This window comes from Oryctolagus cuniculus, chromosome 19, assembly GCF_964237555.1.
Source record: "Oryctolagus cuniculus chromosome 19, mOryCun1.1, whole genome shotgun sequence".
In the NCBI taxonomy this organism is placed as follows: Eukaryota; Metazoa; Chordata; class Mammalia; order Lagomorpha; family Leporidae; genus Oryctolagus; species Oryctolagus cuniculus.
In genome coordinates, this window is record NC_091450.1 from 41,221,061 (window position 1) to 41,241,826 (window position 20,766).

A 20,766-nucleotide genomic window follows, 5' to 3' on the forward strand; every position below is an offset into this window, starting at 1 on the left:
TGCAGTGCCAGCAACCCGCATGGGCACCGGTTCAAGTCCCTGCTGCTCCTTTGCTCCTGTGCCTGGGAAAGCAGCGGAGGATGGCTCAAATGCTTGGGCCCTGCACCCGCGTGGGAGACCCAGGTGGCTTCCCGGTTCTGGCTCAGCCCATGTCATGGTGGCCATTTGGGGAGTGAGCCAGTAGATAGAATCTCTCTCTCTGACTCTGCCTTTCAAAGAAACAAATCTTTGTTTTGTTTGTTTTTTAAGTGAAATACAGTGGCTTTGCTGTTGCTACTGTCTGAACTGTCTGGTGTTCTGTCTTCTTAAGGTGAGATCAGCAGGCTCATTTGTTTACTGAAGTACTTAGAGGTTATGAGATTGCCTGTGTTGTTAGTATTTAGGAATTCCGTTGCCTGTAGTTCAGTGCATTTTGCTGTATAGTAATTCTGTATTCTGTGGTTGTGTGAATCAGGTGCTCTGGTTACAGGGCCAGTTTTGTTAGGTTAGCTACAGTAAGGTGCATTGAAGCCTCTGTGGGCTTCTTCATGAGCCAGAGCATTTGAGATTCCTGAAGTCTGCCCCACTGGGCACGTGAGTTCCTGTGCACAGGAGTGTGCAGAGTTTAGGAAGAGAGCCACACTGACTGACCCTGTCATTATTCACTGTGTGTGACTACGTGCCTAGTAGAAGCTTTCCTGGTTGACTGTAGCTTTGTTGGTTATTTCACGCCTGATGGGATGTGGCCAGAGTCCTTTCTGAATGGGAGGTGGGATGACAGGCAGTTGGTAAGACAGGGCAAGGTGAGCTGAAGGCCGGGGCCGGGACACTGCGTGGCAGGCGAGCACCGAGGGGATGTTTCGGGATACCCCACCGGTGAGTGCCTGTCGGTGCTGTCCTCTCACTTCCCTTAACTAACAGCGATGGCGGTGTGTCTCCTTTCCAAGGAACATTTGCACTTTGAAAGACTTAGAGATTAATCCCCAAGTTGAATAGACTTGGGCATTGGGACGAAGGGGGGCCGTGTGACCCCCGCATCACCCGTCACAGGCCGTGTCAGAGGCTGCACCCCTCAGGTAGCTCACATGTGACTGCTGTTGCCCTCTGAGGACGACTTGGGGGTAACGATGTCAGCGGGGACCCCTCCTCCACCCACCTCTCCCCTCTCAGGAGGTGTGAGGTTTATTGTGGCTTTTTGTTGTAATTTGAAAGGCAGACAGAAAAATCTCAGTCTCCCATCTGCTGGTTCACTTCCCAAACCCCCACAATGGGCAGAGCTGGACCAGACTGGAACTGGGAGCCTGGGGCTCGATCCAGGTCTCCCCCGAGTGGCAGGAACCCAGGTACTGGAGCCTTCCCCACAGCTCCCAGGTCAAGCCAGGGCTGGAGGCTGCAGTTGGAAGTGGAGCTGGGACCTGAACCCAGAGTGGGCTGCAGGCGTCCTGCTCAGGCTCTGACCTGCTAGGCCAGACGTTTGCCTCCCTCGCGGCCTTGGGGCTGGCCAGTGACATCACTCCTCGATAATGCCGGCTTTCACTTTCTCGAGATCAGATAGAGGAGAGAGGGCGAGTGGTCAGGTCTTGTGTTCTTTGGGAGGAGCTTCAGAGAAGAAAACTGTTCAGGTATTTTCAGGTGAATAATGAGACCGTGTTATTTCTCCCTCTCAAGATGCGCTTGCAGCCTGCAATTACCTTCCTCAGTCCAGAGAGAAGATCATCGCTGCGCTCTTCAAAGCCCTGAATTCCACCAACAGTGAGCTCCAGGAGGCTGGGGAAGCCTGCATGAGGAAGGTAGGGGTGTGTGTGTGTGTGTGTGTGTGTGTGAGAGAGAGAGAGAGAGAGAGAGAGAATTGGCCTGCAAACCTGGGCACGCCTCAGGAGAGGTTGCAATGTCTCTACTTGTTACATAGTCATACTAACTCTTTTAAAATGTTAAAAGCAATGGCACGCCCCTCATTTCATCACACACTTCTGAACTACCGCGTTTTCTAATGGGAAAGCAAACACTGGGTGCCAGGGTGGAACAGGAGTTCTGTTCTGTTAGAGATTACCCCGTGCTATCTGTCTCTCTGTAACTTTTCCCTTCTGGTAGTTTTTAGAAGGCGCGACGATAGAGGTCGATCAGATCCATACGCACATGCGCCCTCTGTTGATGATGCTGGGAGATTACCGGAGCTTGACCCTGAATGTGGTGAATCGGCTGACTTCCGTCACCAGGCTCTTCCCAAATTCCTTCAACGATAAATTTTGTGATCAGATGATGGTAAGCCAGATGCCTTGAGAACTCGTTGTTTGCTAGATGGGAAAACATTAGCTTACGTTGCTCGTGAAGTGAGTGGTGTGTCGATGTGCTTATGACTGGGAAGGCGTGAAGGGGATCTGCCGTCTCCTCCTCTGCCAGGGACACCTGTGGACAGGTGCCATCCCCTCCCACCTGTGGTAGCACCCAGGTGCGTCCTCGCGGCCCCACAGAGGAGGTGTGGCACACCTGTGGACAGGTGCCGTCTCCTCCCACCTGTGGTAGCACCCAGGTGCATCCTCCCGGCCTCACAGAGGAGGTGTGGCACACCTGTGGACAGGTGCCATCCCCTCCCACCTGTGGTAGCACCCAGGTACATCCTCCCGGCCCCACAGAGGAGGTGTGGCACACCTGTGGACAGGTGCCATCCCCTCCCACCTGTGGTAGCACCCAGGTACATCCTCCCGGCCCCACAGAGGAGGTGTGGCACACCTGTGGACAGGTGCTGTCCCCTCCCACCTGTGGTAGCACCCAGGTGCGTCCTTGCGGCCCCACAGAGGAGGTGTGGTTGACACCGTGCTTGCTCGGCCCCGTCGTTCAGGTTAGTCCAAAGGCGTACCGCTTCATTCCGCTGAGAGTCTCGCGTCTCATCCTAAGGACCTGCTGTCGTTCCGCTGACCTGTTCCCTGTGCTCGGATTGCTCCTAGCCCTTTGCCACTGGACACTGATGTGGTGAACAAGTTGTTGGTAGTTTCGCACATGTGTTTATTCCTAGTAGATGCTTTGTGTGTGTGCTGTCTTCCAATACGTTGTCATTCTTTCCAAGACAGCAGAAATCTGCCCTTCCTTCTGCACTGCCGTCCAGAGGTTCCAGGACAGTGTGGAGAGAACCGCCTTGCACGCTGCTCTCTGACGAAGGCCACGGCTCTTTCCCTAAAATCAGACGGCTTACCCTGCTTTCTCTGGCACGATTGTAAAATCCTTCAAAAGCAGAGTGCCAGTGTCCTCGGCAGAAGAATGGCTGTGGTTGCTGTGATCCAGGTGTTCGCACGGCACCTAGCACGTGGGGTCCTGCCCCGTGCTGGCCGGGCTGCCCTGGCCTACCCTGAGTGGGCTGTGCTCAAGAACACGTCGCCCCGTGGTGGAGCTTTCCCCTCGCGTGGTGCGTGGTGAGGTTGCCAGCTCAAGCCTTCAGCTTGGTTTTAACAGTTCTGAAAAGCTTCCCCCATGCAGAGTTTGTATCTAGCTCTGTGGATGACTGGAGTTACTGTCTGTGTGTGGTGGAGACAGCAGTCAGCCTGCTTGTTTCGTGTGTGGCACCCAGTTCCTGTGTTTGGAGTTTGAGCCACTTGACACTTGAAGTCTCCTGTATGGTCCTTGCTCTGACTGCTTGTTAAACTCAAAGTGGATTTTATATGCCAGTTAGTGTTGTGTATTTCCTTTGAGAAACCTGGAATCAGAAAGAATGACATGGATCTGACCATTGCCTGTACGTCTGGTTCTGTTATTGTCATTTAAATCTTTGTCTAAGCAGCCGTTCCAGTGAATGTGGGTTTAAGGAATTGGCATCCTGGTGATGAATGTTCTTCAGGGATTTTGTTGGTCAAATGTTGCTAGGTCGGTACTTGGTAGAAATGTGTATGGCTTTGTGTCTTTCTCAGTGTTCTTCCTTGGAACACTGGCCCTTTAAGAGGTAGGCCTTCCATGGACACCAGTTCATGGGCTATGTGAATTTGGAAATTTGGAAAACAGCCTTGTGAAGTTTGGCAAGGATGGTACAGGTGGTGAAGACCTGTCCTAGGGAAGCAGGCTTTGATGGTGTAAGTCCTTGTGCCCTCGTGCCCTCGTGCCCTGAGCCTGTTTGACCATGGAATCCTTACAGCAGTGGCATGCTGACTTCCATCAGACGTCAGTGTCCTGAAGGTCATGTGTACAGCGCAGGGAGGTGAGGGCGCCCGTGTGGCTGACTGTACCTGTGGTCTGAGCGTCAGCACAGGGTGGTGAGGGCGCCCGTGTGGCTGACTGTACCCGTGTGGCTGACTGTTCCCGTGGTCTGAGCGTCAGCACAGGGCAGTGAGGGTGCCCGTGCGGCTGACTGTTCCCGTGGTCTGAGCCTCAGCACAGGGAGGTGAGGGTGCCCGTGCGGCTGACTGTTCCCGTGGTCTGAGCGTCAGCACAGGGAGGTGAGGGTGCCCGTGTGGCTGACTGTACCCGTGTGGCTGACTGTACTCATGGTCCGAGCTTCAGCACAGGGAGGTGAGGGTGCCCGTGCGGCTGACTGTTCCCGTGGTCTGAGCGTCAGCATAGGGTGGTGAGGGCACCCGCGTGGCTGACTGTTCCCATGGTCTGAGCTTCAGCACAGGGAGGTGAGGGCGCCCGTGTGGCTGACTGTTCCCGTGGTCCGAGCTTTAGCACAGGGAGGTGAGGGTGCCCGTGTGGCTGACTGTTCCCGTGGTCTGAGCATCAGTGCAGGGTGGTGAGGGCGCCTGTGTGGCTGACTGTTCCCGTGGTCTGAGCGTCAGCACAGGGTGGTGAGGGTGCCCGTGTGGCTGACTGTTCCTGTGGTCTGAGCTTCAGCACAGGGAGGTGAGGGCGCCCGTGTGGCTGACTGTTCCCGTGGTCTGAGCGTCAGCACAGGGAGGTGAGGGTGCCCGTGTGGCTGACTGTACCCGTGTGGCTGACTGTACTCATGGTCCGAGCTTTAGCACAGGGAGGTGAGGGTGCCCGTGTGGCTGACTGTTCCCGTGGTCTGAGCGTCAGTGCAGGGTGGTGAGGGCGCCCGTGTGGCCGGCTGTTCCCGTGGTCTGAGCGTCAATGCAGGGTGGTGAGGGCGCCTGTGTGGCTGACTGTTCCCGTGGTCTGAGCATCAGCACAGGGTGGTGAGGGCGCCCGCGTGGCTGACTGTTCCCGTGGTCTGAGTGTCAGCGCATGAAAGTGAGGTCTGAGCTTTGGGCTCTGAGTACTTGTCTTTCTGGTTTGTCCAGCCACGGACTGCCAGTTAGACCAGTGGGGTGGGCTGTCTTCCCATGCACCTGCTCCCAGTGCAGCTTCCCTGCCTGCAGTCAGCCCAGGGGGCGTTGCTGCCTGGCTGGGTGCCATGCTTGTCTGACCATCCTCCTTCCCCAGGGTCCCCTTGCTCTCTGCTCCTCAGCCACAGTGGCCACCCTTCCCTCTCTGGCCCCAGGCCTCTGTCGCTCTTCTCCTTGCTTGCAGCAGCATTCCTCTTCTGGTTGGCGCGCATCTGCCTCCTTGTTTGAGCCCCTGCACAGATGTCACAGCCTCGGCGGGCTCTCCTCATCCTCAGCCCTCCTCTGAAGCAGGTTGCGGTCCCTCTTGTGTAGCACTCTGATGACTGGTGCGCCCAGGGTGTCCCTTTGGTTTTATCCGCTCTCCGCTGGACCTGGAGCTTCACAGGACGGGTGTGGGCGGCTGAGCATTATTGCTTCCCTTCTCCATCCCTGCTCTGTCCCGTAGCCCGTGCACCTGCGTGCTCAGAGATCGGCTGGGGAGCAGCTCCCACGGGGGAGCGGCAGGACCGGCCAGGTGTCAGGATGCGCCTTTCTGTGGTCAGGACGCAAGCAGGTGCCGGTCGCTCACCTCGCGAGCCCGCTGCGTGGGCTGTTTCAGTCACAGGAACACTGGTGACCGTGAGCAGACGTCGGAGGGAACCGCTGCCGTCGTGGGGGCCGTGCTGTCTAATCGAAGGATGTGCTCTTTCCACAGCAACATCTGCGCAAGTGGATGGAGGTGGTGGTCATCACCCACAAAGGGGGCCAGAGGAGCGACGGAAACGTGAGTGACTCGCTTGTTTCTGGGCAGGGCCCCGGGCCGTGCCGCTGGGTCCTTCCCGCCGGAGCAGTGCTTCTGATGGACTGCCGGGCAGAAGCCAGCGTGTGCGGTTGCAGTCCACGTGCCCCATTCGTTAGCCTTGCGTTTTGCTTCTGTCTCTCTCAGTTGCTGAACATTCCATGTTTCTTTAAAGTCTCCCACGTGTCCGTGTGCGTGTGACATCGCTGTGGATGAGACTTGGGGGAAGCTCGAACGTTAGTATTTCCCTTTGACTAGTTCCGCTTCACGCAGTGTGTCTTCTAGACGTCGGCAGCCGCCGCCGTGGGGGCGTGCTCCGCAGCTGTTGTCCATTGCTTTCCATCCCTGGGCGGTCGGGAACGTCTGTGTGTAACTGTTCGCGCCTGCAGGAACCTTCTAGAGCGTTTTCAGGACTTACAGTGCTAAGGAGAACGTAAGGAGACATCGTAGGCACACTGGCGTGGATGTGTTCTAGGCCTGAGTTCCCCGATGAACGACTACTTCAGAACATACCTGAGGGAAAAGCGCCATAGTTAAATCTTTCCTGACTCTCTGATGTTGGTGGTTATGACTGTCTCCTGAAAATGTGCACTCCTTGCTGTTCTGAATCTAACACTATTTGTGTCCATTTTAAAAGTGTTTTTTTTTTTTTTTTCCTTAACCTGATGGTACCCTGTCAGTGGAATTGCATTTTCCGTAGCTCCATGGTGCCCGGTGACCTCACACAGTGGCGTCGCCACTAGGGAACCCCTCCTAGCTGCTCAGAGGCGCCATGAACGCGGCCTGTCTGTCTTGTGCCTGCTCGTGGAACACCGCTTTCCATCCCAGCCTGGAGTTTTTTTCTTTCTGGCTTTGTTATGCTTTGTTTGACCATTCTGTGTCGAGGTGTGCTGTGTGCCTCGTTGCCTGCTGCGTCTGAACAGCCAGCTAAGCCAGCCGGGGCCAGAACTGTTACTGCAGCAGTCCCTCTGCGGGCTGGGAATTTTTTGTGCAGGAGAAAACCGCGGGACTCCTGCGGGAGGCACGCACAGTGCGTCAGTGAGACCCCTGGGAGTGGTCGTGGGGCCCCCACGCCCTTCCGCCCGCCTCATAATCCATTCTAAAAACCTACTGGATAGCTGGCGGCTTCCACTGAATCAGAGATCCTGGAAGCATGGAGAGCAAGTGATGTGGAGGTGGGGCAGTTGCAGAGGGGATGGAGTCGGGACTGGTGGTGTCCCTGCCCGCCCCACCCCTGCCCACCCCGTCCCTCACCCCCAGATCCTTTCGTCGCCCCTGAGCAGCCAGGGAGCCGCGGGCACCGCGAGCGTGGCTACCCGTCTGCATTCAGGCCTGGCCTCACCACCCAGGCGCTGCGTTGAGCTCTGGAGTCTGCTCCTGGTTCTGGATGGGGAATGAGTCTCAGACAGGGGTTTGTTGGTGTGGAGAACACTCCTGGGTACCACTGCTTATTTGAGAAGCTGTGATCGCAGAGATGCTAAATAGGTGCCTGAGAAAAGTAAACGCGCAGTGTGACCTGGCGTACCCCTGATGATCAGGGCTCTGCACAGTCACCGTGTTGCGGAAGAGAACACGTGACCCTGTCAGGCCAATTCTATGTGCACACACACACGCACACACAACACATTGGTGGCATGCAGGCTGTCACTTCACAAGGTGACCCGCTCACGGCCCGTGAGCTCTGTGTGGCGTCCTCATGTGGCCTAACCCACGAGGCCAAACGCCCTTGTCCTGTCTGGCCTTCGCTGGGAAGAGGGGTGTGCCACTGGGTCTTCCTCACATTGAATGTCTGAGCATTGCACGTGAACTCAAGGGGTTTTGTGAGAGTCATCTGCCGACAGCAGGATCCCAGTTTCTCCCCTGGGGAAGGCGCGTGCCGTCAGCCACGCCCCCCGCGTACTCTTGGTCGTCCATCTGTTCATTACTGTGTCTCTCTGACCTCGTTGTGTCTGCACTGTCTTGTCAACCCCAACGACCCTCGCTGTGCTTGAGTGTCGGGGAAGTTCTGTAAATAACACCGATAGAAAAGCCGATTTTCCTCCCCATCCTCAGGAGAGCATTTCAGAGTGCGGGAGGTGCTCCTTGTCTCCATTCTGTCAGTTTGAGGTGAGAACAACCGATTAAAAGTCAGTTTGTGATGTGCAATGTGAAGAACAGTTTTTCTTTTCTTTTCTTTTCTTTGGACCTTTCTGTTGCCTTTTTTCATGCTGTAATTTTTGTTTTGGTTCAGCCTGCCATGGAAGGGGTAGAGGTGAGAATTGGAGTGGAGGTGCAGGAGGGGGTTGTTGTCGTACTGGTTCTGCCGTGACTTGTTAGCTGTGCTGTGGTTCTGTACTGGACGGTGCGTTGTGCCTTGGAGTGCAGTGACCTGTGTGTCTGTCTGTGGCAGAGTCGTACAGTACCATTGCTGTGACGTGTCCGGGTGCTAAGCATGTTTCCCATCAGGGCCTTGGAAGCCACATCCGAAGTTCCTCTGTTCGCTCCCTGTCAGAGTCGCCATCTCGAGCCTGTGTGAGATGGAACTGGACTTTGCTCAGCCAGCCAGCAGCCTGCTGAGAGGAAGCTCCCCACAGAATGTGTTAGCCCTGCTACAGCGGGGCGCCCTCGTGTCTCCTGCACCCCTGCCTGCCTGCCTGCCTGCCGTGGGTCGGCACCTCAGCCCCTTGATCTCTCAGGCACACGAACACACAGGTGCACACATGTACTCACACGAGCAGGTACACGCATACGAGGCACACATGTACACACATGTGCAGGCAGACGCACACACAGGTAGTCGCATCCCTGTGCAGCCTTAGACTCCTGGGCCCTCCGTCCTCGGGAAAATGGGGATGATACCATTGGTCCTCTGCCCTGCAGCGCTGTGCGGTCATAACAGCACTGCAGCAGTAGAAAACCTCGGGGCGCGTGTACCACGTGAGAACCCTGCAGAGTCAGCGTAGTGCGTCCCTGGCCGAGGCCTTGAGCGTTCTGTGGAAGGGAACTCAGGTGAGCTGGCTCTGTGGTTGCTTCCCCATCTCCGTTTGGTCTTGGGAGACCCTCTGAGGTGCACCCCAAGGCTGCTGAGCTCATGGCCCTCGGGACCAATGCGAATCATCCCCACTTTACCCGCCTGCCCTGGCTCAGGGCTGTGCAGGGGCCACACGGAGGGGGCCTGGCAGGAGCAAAAGCTGCGGCCACAGAATGCGAAGGTGGAGTGAGCGCCACGCAGTGCCAGCAGCATCTCAGAGCACAGCCCCTGCGTCGGTCAGCTTGACCTTAGGCCTGCTTGACAAAGCCTCGTGCCACCATCGCCTTATTTACATGGACATGTAGTTTCCAAGGTAGACGCTTCAGCATTTTTTGTGAACTTTTCTCTGCTAGAACTGAGTGCGGTGCCACTCAGAGTGGCAGTCCCGATGCTCTCAGGCATGCCCGTCCCCTCGGTGAGGGGCAGCACAGGCGACACAGCTCACAGCAGCCACACTGTCAGCGCCCTTCTGCCACGGCTGCACGGTCAGGCCCCTCCCACTGACGCTCGGGCTCTGCAGCCCCAGCAGTGCCCTCCCGCAGGCCCCACACAGGGTAGTGTGCGATGGTAAGTCGCAGCTTTGTCCCTGTCCCCTCTGCTTCGTTGGCCAGCCTTGAGAGCTGTGAGACCGTAGTAGGCTCTAGTGACGCTGCCTCTCGCACCAGCAAAGCTGATGGGCTCTGTATGATTTCTGGTTTTCTTCGGTAGGAAATGAAGATTTGTTCGGCCATCATAAACCTTTTCCATCTGATCCCAGCCGCACCTCAGACCCTGGTCAAGCCTCTGCTGGAGGTGGTCATGAAGACAGAGCGCGCCATGTTGATTGAGGTGGGGCCGCCCGGGCGCTCCTGACCCTTCCGCTCTGCTGCCCGAAGCCTCGGGTTCACTGTGCTATGGGAAATGAGTGACGGGGCAGTTGCGGCCTGGGAGGGCGGGGGTGGCGGCAGCGCAGGGACACAGCGCCCCCTGTGTGTTGCAGGCGGGCAGTCCGTTCCGGGAGCCCCTCATCAAGTTCCTCACGCGGCACCCCTCGCAGACGGTGGAGCTGTTCATGATGGAGGCCACGCTCAACGACCCCCAGTGGAGCAGGATGTTCATGGTGAGAGCTGCGGCCCACGCCCGGCCTCGGGGCGCCGGCAGCCCCGCCGCGTGAGCTCGGCTCCCAGGCTCGCGCTCCACAGGGGTTCCGTGGCACAAACGGACCTGCTGCCGGGACTACCCTGAAGTGCGATTCTGTGAAAAAATCTCCCGGGGATGTTTGCAGTGAATTCTTTCTTAGCCCGTCCAGAGAGATTTAGAAAGATCCTGCGAATTCACGTCCTCTCACCTTTTGTGCGTTGAATCGTCTTAAAGCAGCTTCCCTACTGTTGTGTTTCCAGAGTTTCTTGAAGCACAAAGATGCCAAGCCGCTGCGGGACGTGCTGGCGGCCAACCCCAACAGGTTCATCACGCTGCTGCTGCCGGGCGGCGCGCAGACGGCCGTGCGCCCCGGCTCGCCCAGCACCATGCGCCTGGACCTCCAGTTCCAGGCCATCAAGGTAGCCCGTCTCTGCCAGGGCCCCCGGAGCCCCAGCGTCTGCTCGCGTCACCGTTCCCTGACTGTCTCTTCTCTGACAGATCATCAGCATCATTGTGAAAAACGACGACTCGTGGCTGGCCAATCAGCACTCCCTGGTGAGCCAGCTGCGGCGCGTGTGGGTCAGCGAGGCCTTCCAAGAGAGACACCGCAAGGAGAACATGGCGGCCACCAACTGGAAGGAGCCCAAGCTGCTGGCCTATTGTCTGCTTAACTACTGCAAGTGGGTGCCCGCAGGGCGTCGTGCACAGGCCCCGCCCATGACTGCTCCGGGGCCTCTGCTGCGTGCGTGCAGTCAGACCGGCGGTGGGGCTGGGCTCCAACCCAGCTGCTGGAAGGCCAGTGAGCCGTGGGGCTCGCGCGCGCTAACTGGTTGTCCCCTTTGATCTTTAGAAGGAACTATGGAGATATAGAACTGCTGTTCCAGTTGCTCCGAGCCTTCACGGGTCGCTTTCTCTGCAACATGACGTTCCTGAAAGAGTACATGGAGGAAGAGATTCCCAAAAATTACAGCATCGCTCAGAAACGCGCCCTGTTTTTCCGCTTTGTAGACTTCAGTGACCCCAACTTTGGAGATGAGCTGAAAGCCAAGGTGAGCCCGTGTGAGGCAGTGGAAGGCGGCGGGTGTCGGGGCTGGTTTTGGGCGGGGGGGGCTGGTTTAGGGCGGGGGGGCTGGCCCCGGTTCCCGTCAGGCCGTGTCTCCTCTGGACCAGGAGAGGCCTTTGGAAGCAGTGTACGGCCGATCTGGCAGCATGCCGGTGCTGGAGAGTGGTGTGTTAGTTAGTTTCCTCGTTTGCAGAAAATAGCTTGCTTGGAGTGGGCAAGAACCGGCTGGCGTCTCCTTCCAGGCTGCCCATGGACAGAGGTCACTGTCGGTGGGCACCTCCTGGGCTTGTTCCGACCTCACAGTGCCGTGTGGACCGGCTGCTTGTCCTCCCCAGCGTATTGGAGACGTGAGCAGCGTGGCTGTGTTTCCATCTGACTTGGTTTGACTTCCTTTGTAGGTCCTGCAGCATATCTTGAATCCTGCTTTCTTGTACAGCTTTGAGAAGGGGGAAGGAGAGCAGCTCTTGGGACCTCCCAACCCAGAAGGAGACAGCCCAGAGAGCATCACCAGCGTGTTCATCACCAAGGTAGCGTTGCTGGCAGCGCTTGCCAGGGACCAGCGTGTGGCGTGTGTTGGGGGTTTACTGGGGTAGGCTTTGATTCCTGCTGGCAGTTGCTCATGGCAGGACGTGACGTTGCTGTTCTGATGGGCGGCTTCCGGTCCTGAATGAGCCCTCGCTCATTAGCAGATCCCAGGCAGAAGCAGAACGTAGCTCCGTGATAATTCAGACCCCAGACAGCTGTTTGCATAGCAGATTCTTGATGTTTTGTTTTCACCTTGGGCTTTGCCAGTGAGAGTACTGCCCTGGGTCCTGTTTCCGCTGTGACCCGTGGCTGCCGGTTGTCGGACCCTGGGGGGGCGGGCACTGGCTGCGTCCCATTGAGGCACCTGTGTCCCTGCACCTTCATGGGAATGTCTGCGGCCAGCACCAGGGAGTTTGTTTTCCCGTCTCCTGCCTGAGGCTTGTCGTGTGGGCTTCTGCGCCCGCTGTTGCTGGCCTTGAGATGTCAGGCTGAGTGTGCTAGTGTCTCGTGTTGGTGGTGTGTGTAGGGATGCGAGTGGACTGTGGTGTCCCTCACTGGAGTGTGGGTGGGCAGTCTCTGGAGGCGGCTGCCCCTGGGTAGTGAGGCTCTTCTCAGATGTCCAGCAGAGGGCGCTGTGGCTGCCAGATTACTGGTCTTTGCATAAGCCAGGGTCCTCCTCCTCCCTGCCATTTTTGACCCAGCCCATCCCAGAATTACTTGGTCCATGCTTTGACCTTGGCCTTGTGTATCTTCTGAGTCAGGGGCTTTGACTTGGTACCGCTCAAGGGTGGGGATTTTGAGGGCATCAGGTGGAGGGGAGGCGCTGGGCAGGCTGGGGAGCCAGAGGAGTGGATCTGGCTGGAGGGCGCTATGCCTCAGCCTGGTGGGCAACGCGGTTCTGAGGGAGACCCAGGCTGTTTTCAGAACCTGACAGGTCCGGTGGACCAGAAGCAGCTGAGCCGCCTGGTTGAATTGAAGGAGGAAGTCTTGATTCTTGATTTAGTAGAGGCGGGTGGAATCTTCTCCAGCTTGCACCTTTGTTACTCTCTCCATGAAACACACACCAAAATCGACCTGCCACTTGGTCACATAGGAAGCTGGAACGGTTTGTTAAAAAGAGATTTTTTTTCCCCGGGTCACATGTTCTCATCCAAAAGCAGAAAAACAAAGAATAGATCATTAAAAGTTGACAAGGAAAAAAAAATCTCAACTACTAGGAAATTAAGGAACTCGGTCCTGCATCTGCTGGTGTGAGACAGGAAGCCTCCCAGCCCCTCTCCCCTCTGGCATTCTGAATTCGAAGCCTGTGGGTGGTTTATAAGGGTGACTTTGTGGTCCTTCCTTACAGAAGGAGAAGTGACGAGATACTGATTCTGTCCTTGCCTTAACGTTCCGTGCAGTATAGCCTGTGTGTGTGTGTGTGAGAGAGAGAGAGAGAGACTTGAACTTGGGTGAGCCTTAGGAGGTGACGCGGCTGACATCTGGCCTGCGGGCAGGTCCTGGACCCCGAGAAGCAGGCCGACATGCTGGACTCGCTGAGGATCTACCTGCTGCAGCACGCCACGCTGCTGGTGGAGCACGCCCCCCACCACATCCATGACAACAACAAGAGCCGCAACAGCAAGCTGCGGCGCCTCATGACCTTCGCCTGGCCCTGCCTGCTCTCCAAGGCCTGCGTGGACCCCGCCTGCAAGTACAGCGGACACCTGCTGCTGGCCCACATCATCGCCAAGTTCGCCATACACAAGAAGATCGTGCTTCAGGTAGCTGCCCCCCACCACCTGTGAGCCCTGGGAACACGAGTCCTGTGTGGCTCCATGGGGGAGGATACGCGAGGGTGGTGGACCCCTAGGAAAAGTGGCGTTACTGGGAGCTGGGATGGGGCAGGGGCTGGTGTTCACCGGGCCCAGAGTTCCAGCTGGGGCGGCGGCAGAGGGTGGCAGGGAGACAGAGGGCAGTGAACGGCAGGTGTGTTTTACCACCCTCCTGTCCCCCTCCCTCCCCTCTCCCTGGGGTCTGACCGTCCTCTGACAGTCTCTGTCAAGTGCCAGCCCACTCGGCCCCTTCCAGCCAGGACGTTTGGATCCTTCAGGAACTTCCTGAGCTCTCGGCTGTGAAGGCTCTGATGTCAGGGAGTGCTGTGCTCCTGGGCAGCTTGATGACCCTGTGAGAACTGAAAGCCAAACAGAGGGTCTACAGGGAGTCATGGAAGTGGGTTACGAAACAGCACGTGGAGTGCAAAAATGCTGTCCACCGAGACACTTGTGTGTTCATTTGATTCTTGTGCGGACTCTTTTTTTTTCTTTTTGATTTATTTGAGAGGCAGAGTCACAGAGGGAAAGACAGGGAGGTCTTCCATCTGCTGGCTCACCCTCCAAATGGCTGCAGCAGCCGGAGATGGGTTGATCAAGAGCCAGGAGCTTCTTCCAGGTCTCCCATGCGGGTGCAGGGGACCAAGGACTCGAGCCATCCTCCACTGCCTTCCCAGGCCACAGGAGAGAGCTGGGTCCGAAGAGGAGCAGCTGGGACTCAAACCGGCGCCCATATGGGATGATGGTGCCCCAGGTGGAGGCTTAGCCCACTACGCCACAGTGCCAGCCCCTCATGTAGACTTTTGATCCCTGATATGTTTGATTCTGCTCTGCTCTGTGGGGCTGCCTTGGACTGTTTTCCCCAGAGCATTTGCTCTTGTGAGCTTGCAGGGTGCAGAGCTCCAGACCCCAGGTAGTAGTCCGTCACCCCCACAGGCACCTGGGTGCAGCTCCAGCCCCTGTGATGGGCACTGCTCTCCCTCAGTTGCCTCAGTGAGACACCAAGGGCATTTCTGTTGCCCCTGCTTCTCATAGACGATAGCCTGTCCCGACGGCCAGCACGCTTCCTGTCCTCTACCCTCAGTGCCAGTCCTGTCCCTGTGACCTCGTGACCCCGCGCAGGCCGTCACCTCTGACCTGAGGTCTCTGACACCGGCCCCTCCCACTCTATCTTCCTCCTCCTCGCAGCCAGAGGGAGGGGTCAGCTCCTGTACCTACCTCCTGCTGAGGTCAGGGTCCTACTCGGGCTGGGTCCGTGGCAGGTCCTCCACAGATGGCAGAATGAACGTGTTCATTGGGCCAAGCCGTGAGCGAGAAGGCAGCTTAATTAAGTTGTTCAGGATAAGAAAGTCCTGCGGACTTTGGTCCCGAGTGACTGCTTTCGTCTATTTAAAGCCACTGTCCCCTCCTGCCTAAGAGGTTCCTGCTCCTCCTAGGTGTTCCACAGCCTGCTCAAGGCGCACGCCATGGAAGCACGCGCCATCGTCAGACAGGCAATGGCCATCTTGACACCTGCGGTGCCTGCCCGGATGGAGGACGGGCACCAGATGCTGACCCACTGGACCAGGAAGATCATCGTGGAGGAGGGGCACACGGTCCCGCAGCTCGTGCACATCTTGCATCTGATAGTGCAGCATTTTAAGGTGCGTGGAAAGGCCGAGAGGGTGGTATGCAGTGGACATTGCCTGCATCCATGTGTCAGGAAAGCCGTCCCCTGGTGGGCCTGTGCGTGCCTGTGCGAGGTGAGGCTCGCCCTGCCCTGGGCGCGGACAGGTGACTGCTGTCAGGATGGCGGTGTGGTGGTTAATGAGGACTCGTGTCGCAGTCCCCTCTTCATGGCCAAATCACCCGCCTCGTGGGGTCTGTTTCTCTGTAAATGTCTCTCTTAGATTTTGGAGAGTAGAGAAGGGATTCTTCTAAAGCCAGCTCTTTCAAATTGGAAATTTGCTTCTGTCTTAAACTTGCATGGTGTCGGGTGTGACATCTGACACAGGTGACCACCTAAAGAGAACTCGGTCTGTCAGCCAGTTCTGGGGTGGTGCTGGCAGGCTGAGGAGGAGTGGACGCTTGCCGCTCCTGAGCGTGTGACTGGGGGCCGGTGGGGCCCCGGCGGATTGTGGGTGCGAGAGAGCGAGCGGTGCCGCCCTTGCCGCAGGTGTACTACCCGGTGCGCCACCACCTGGTGCAGCACATGGTGAGCGCCATGCAGCGGCTGGGTTTCACGCCCAGCGTCACCATCGAGCAGAGGCGGCTGGCTGTGGACCTGTCTGAGGTCGTCATCAAGTGGGAGCTACAGAGGATCAAGGACCAGCAGGTGGGCCGGGGCAGGGCCGGGCCGGGCCGGGGGTGGGGCCGGTGCCCCGTGCTTCCCCAGCCGTGTGTGACAGCCGTGTGTGTATGTGTGCGTGTTAAGCCGGATTCAGATATGGACCCCGGTTCCAGTGGAGAGGGCGTCCCGTCAGTGTCGTCGTCCATCAAGAGGGGCTTGTCCGTGGACTCAGCACAGGAAGTGAAGCGCTTCCGGACAGCCACCGGCGCCATCAGTGCGGTAAGACCCGGGCCATCCCTGGGAGCACGCCCCCTTCTGGCTTGTGCAGACTGTGGGCAGAGTGTGGCGAGGCCGCCCGAGGCCGCGGGGGCTCGGCAGTGGGTGTTCTGCGGCGAGCCCCGCCCTCGGGTCCCCACTGTGCCACGCGCGGTCCTCCCGGGCGCCCTCTCTGCACCCTCAGAGTTGGGTCAGCACGTGTGCCCACCTGGGGATTGTGGTTTTTCTCTCCCACCCTCACTGTGCCTCTACCTTCCCAGCCCCTTGTCCACCTGGGCTCTGAGAAAGCTGGCTGTGTGCGTGCTTGGCGTTCCCCTCGCCCCACATGCGTGGTTGGGAGCAAGCCTCATCATCCTAGCCTCTCCACCTCCAGCGTCGCGGTCACGACAGTTAGGGCACTTGTCCAGTTGTCTCTGCATCCACATGTACCCCTCTGATGGATCTCAGGGACTTGCCCCGTTGTTTCTGTCCACATGTACCCCTCTATAGAGCTCAGAGACCGTCCCTGTTGTCCCTGTCCACGTGTACCCCTCTATGGAGCTCAGAGACCGTCCCCGTTGTCCCTGTCCACGTGTACCCCTCTGTTGTCTCTGTCCACGTGCACCCCCTCTGCTGTCTCTGTCCGCATGTACCCCCTTCGTTGTCCCTGTCCACGTGTACCCCCCCGTTATCTCTGTCCATGTGTACCCCTCTGCTGTCTCTGTCCGCGTGCACCCCTCTATAGGTTTCTACCAGGCAGTCAGGACCAGAGCCTTACTTCCCAGTGAAGCCCCCTCTGCCGTTTGTAATTTCCATGACTCCTACTGTAATCATTTCCAAAACTGGAAGTGAGAAGTTCAGCGTGTCTTTCTCTCCCCTTGATTGTGACTTCTGGGGCCCTGGTGAGCTGGGACTCTTGTCCCCAGCACCGTCCCACGAGCTCCTGCCCCCCCCCCCCCGGCTCTGTGCAAACCCCCCTCCCTCCAGGTCTCTGCTTGCCTAGGACATGGGCGCTGGCTCTTAGCCCCTCCTCCTGCACCCTTGCTTGCTTCCCTCGAGGGCTGCTGCTGTGCAGTGCCATCCTCTTGCTGCTCCGTCGCTTGCTCCTGGCTACTCTGTGTCAGTTGTCCGCACACCTGCCAGGTGTGCAGGGAGCGAGACGAGCCGCCTCCGTGGTGGGCACGGGCTGAGTGTGTGCTGCCCTAGGTATTCGGGCGGAGCCAGTCACTGCCGGGCGCCGACTGTCTCCTGGCCAAGCCCATTGACAAGCAGCACACGGACACCGTGGTGAACTTCCTCATCCGCGTGGCCTGTCAGGTACGGAGCGTGAGAGCGAGACCACGCGGGGAGACAGGTCCGCCCGAGAACTGTGCAACCGAGCAGCATGCGTCCGTGCTGCTGTTGAGAGGTCCCGAGTCCCGAGAGGAGTCTGCTCCCGTGCCGCCGCGAGCGATGCCTCTGACGCGCACGGAGAAGGGGAGAGCCCTGGGGGAGGGCGCGCTCGGGCAGGCGGGAGGTCGGGGGGAGAAGGGGTGTCCGCGCAGAGAGGGCCTGCAAAGCCCTGGAGTTGGGGCTGGGGGGTCGGGAAGCTTCGTCACCGCCTAAGCTTGGACACAGTGCAACACCAGCGTGAAAGGGAATGGGTTTCTAGGTTAACGACAACACCAACACGGCTGGGTCCCCTGGGGAGGTGCTGTCTCGCCGCTGTGTCAATCTTCTGAAGACCGCCTTGCGCCCGGATATGTGGTCCAAGTCTGAGCTTAAGCTGCAGTGGTTCGACAAGCTGCTGATGACTGTGGTACGTGCCAGGGTCTGGGGCCAGGCCAGGCCCCCAGAGCCTCTCTCCTGGGCTCGGGCTGGGGGTGTGAACCCGTCCTGGACCCGAAGTCTCCCGCACCCTTTACCAGTTGTGGCCTCTTCTGTGTCTTCGGGCTGCTGCTGAGGGGAGACCGTTTGCCTCCCTGACATGGCTTTTACACCTCAGCTCTCACCCCCGCCCAGATGTTCTGAGGAGGGCTGAAGGCACAGGCGTGGCTCCGCCTCTGTGCACGTGCTGCCTGAACTCGCAGACCAGCCGGCCCGGGCTGAGTGCTGTTCTTGATGTGTGCAACAGCCTTTAGCATGAACTCGGAGTTTTTAGGATGGCTCTTTGAGGATGCACAGTTGGCCCTGGAGCACTGGGTTGTACTCAGAAGGGCTTGGTTGCTGACATGGACCTAGCCCTGGACTGATTTCTTTGCTCTCTCACTGTTCTTGGAAAAGCCACGAGCCCGTCATCGTCTGGTGGCAGCAACAGCTCTTCGTGTTTCATTGCCACCATGGGCTCCGTTTGTCTGATTTCTGATGGAATTTGGGCACGGTCACTGTCAGGATCACAAATCCTGTAGACATCTGTTACGTGAGCCTGCAGAGGCTAACACTGGTGCTCGGACTAGTGAGTGGGAGAGTCTCTTTCTCTCCCCTCCCTCTGTAACTGGCTCATTTTCACATTGAAAATAAATTCTTATTTTTAAAGATTGATTCATGTATTTGAAAATGAGAGCTGCAAAGGGAGAGAGAGCGAAATCTTCCATCTGCTGGCTTACTCCCAGATGGGCCAGGCTGAATCCAGGAGCCAGGAGCTTCTTCCAGGTCTCCCTCGTGGGAAGCAGAGCACGTGGGCCATTCTCTGCTGCTTTCCCAGGCCAGTAGCAGGGAGCTGGATGGGAAGTGGAGCAGCCGGGACTCCCAACTGGTGCCTGTAGCAGGGCATGTGGGCGTCACAGGCGATGGCTTAACCTGTGTGCCACAACCCTGCCCCAAATGAATGAATGTTTTAAAGGGGAATTCATTGCAATAACTTTTCCTTTTTAGTGCAAATTTCAGTGACTTTTAAAATGTCATTGAACATGCGTAGTTTTAGTCTCTTATATTTTGACTAAATATTTGAACACATTTATAAAAGTGTTCTTATGGGATCCTATATTGTGCTTGCACATTTTTATGCATATGATGCATTTGTTGTTGAGTGATTTTTTTTTATTGTTTTGTAGTTTCCAAAGAGTTGGTGGCATGTGGTTCTAACGGTTGCTGGGCGTGTGTGTGTCTCCCTCTCCCGTGACTGGCGTGTGTTCTCCGTTGCAGGAGCAGCCGAACCAAGTCAACTACGGGAACATCTGCACGGGGCTGGAGGTGCTGAGCTTCCTGCTGACGGTGCTGCAGCCGCCCGCCATCCTCAGCAGCTTCAAGCCCCTGCAGCGCGGGATCGCCGCCTGCATGGCGTGCGGCAGCACCAAGGTGCTGCGGGCCGTGCACAGCCTGCTCTCGCGCCTCATGAGCATCTTCCCCACCGAGCCGAGTACGTGCCCCTCCCCGGGCCTCGGGGGCCTCCGCGCTCCCTCCGCCTCGCCGCTTTGCTTAAATTAGAATTTCGTTTACTTGAAAGACCGGGTGACGGCAAGATTTCCCATTCCCTTTGCTGGTTCACTCCCCAAATGCCCACAACAGCTGGGGCCAGGCCACGCTGAAGCCAGGAGCCCAGAGTCAGCCCAGGTCTCCTGCATGGGCGGCAGGGACCTGGCTGCCTGTCGCTGACTGCCTCCCAGGAGGCTCATTAGCAGAAAGCTGGAGCCTGGTGCCGAGCAGGGACCCAAACCCAGGTGCTCAGGTTAGGGACGGCGGTGTCCCAGATGGCATCCGGGTTGCTCCCCAGACAAAGCCCCTCATCGTTCAGGTCTTGCTTTAATTGCTCCCTGTCAGAGGGGCCCTTCCCAAACCCCGTTTCAGAAAAGCTCTTCCCCCTGCTGTGTTCCAGGCCAGCGTCCCGTTAGTTCCCGCACAGCACTCATCGTCGTTCAGAGTCCTCTTCATTCAGCCACAGTGGGCTCCTTCCCCCTCTCTCCTTGCCTGGATAACTGCAGGGAGGAAGCTGTTAGGATGACTGGTGGAGGCGGGCAGCAGGACCCCTGAGGGCTGTGTCCAGCGTCCTTCGGTGGCTCTGGTGCCCTTCACTTGGCTCAGGGAAAGGACTCTGGCTTGACTGGGGAGCGAGGGTGGGCCCTGAGAATGGCAGCCCCCCTCGCATGGTCTGACCCTTCCCACTAAGACAGGGCCTTGAGCGAGCCCTCGACTGCCCAACTCGAAGACCTGGCCAGCCCAGCCTTTGGGGGCTTCCCCTTGGCTTTTGGACACTCTTGTGGGCAGAGCGGGCAGACTGAGGAGGAAGCTGGGGCCTTAGACTCCCTGCAGGGTGGCAGGGTGTCCCTGGCCTGGGCGAGGGCCCCCAACCCAGGGGCAAATTCTGAGTCCCTTGAGGCTCATTTTCCCACAGAACATGATGCAGGTCTTCAGTGGCGGGCTAGCAGGGCCTCTGGGGGCAGTGGAGGTGCTGCCGGAGAGACGTTTTCCAGGCAGGCAGTAAGGAAGGTCACGTGAGCCCCTGGCACGGCCTCCTGATGGCGTGCCGCTTCCCTCCAGAGCTGGTCTCTTACACGTGTCCCAAGGCTGGGCTCTTTATGGCCGCCTCTCCAGTCCCTGGGCTCTTCTGAGGGGCCGTCGATGCCACGGCGGCAGCCTAGCTCTGGCCGCCTCTTCCAGGGTGTCTCAACCTTTCTTTAAAAACAGTTTTGACGTGAGGATGTGTTAACCGCAGCATCCATTGCTCTGTTTTTTTTGTTTGTTTGTTTGTTTTTTTGGTCTGCTTTGGAAATTG

At 57.8% G+C, this 20,766-nt stretch overlaps 1 protein-coding gene across 1 annotated transcript in view; it reads left to right on the forward strand.

The window, feature by feature from the left end:
- The window catches only part of TRRAP (transformation/transcription domain associated protein), a 114,305-nt gene that overhangs the window by 47,853 nt on the left and 45,686 nt on the right, over positions 1 to 20,766 (forward strand). Inside the window, 18 exon segments of the mRNA XM_070063775.1 lie at positions 1,648 to 1,769; positions 2,071 to 2,241; positions 5,941 to 6,009; positions 8,077 to 8,130; positions 8,255 to 8,275; positions 9,743 to 9,862; positions 10,014 to 10,133; positions 10,414 to 10,572; positions 10,652 to 10,833; positions 11,004 to 11,202; positions 11,615 to 11,743; positions 13,238 to 13,504; positions 14,989 to 15,195; positions 15,708 to 15,866; positions 15,966 to 16,100; positions 17,283 to 17,393; positions 17,728 to 17,874; positions 19,200 to 19,413. Coding sequence (XP_069919876.1) covers positions 1,648 to 1,769; positions 2,071 to 2,241; positions 5,941 to 6,009; positions 8,077 to 8,130; positions 8,255 to 8,275; positions 9,743 to 9,862; positions 10,014 to 10,133; positions 10,414 to 10,572; positions 10,652 to 10,833; positions 11,004 to 11,202; positions 11,615 to 11,743; positions 13,238 to 13,504; positions 14,989 to 15,195; positions 15,708 to 15,866; positions 15,966 to 16,100; positions 17,283 to 17,393; positions 17,728 to 17,874; positions 19,200 to 19,413 — 2,586 coding nt within the window.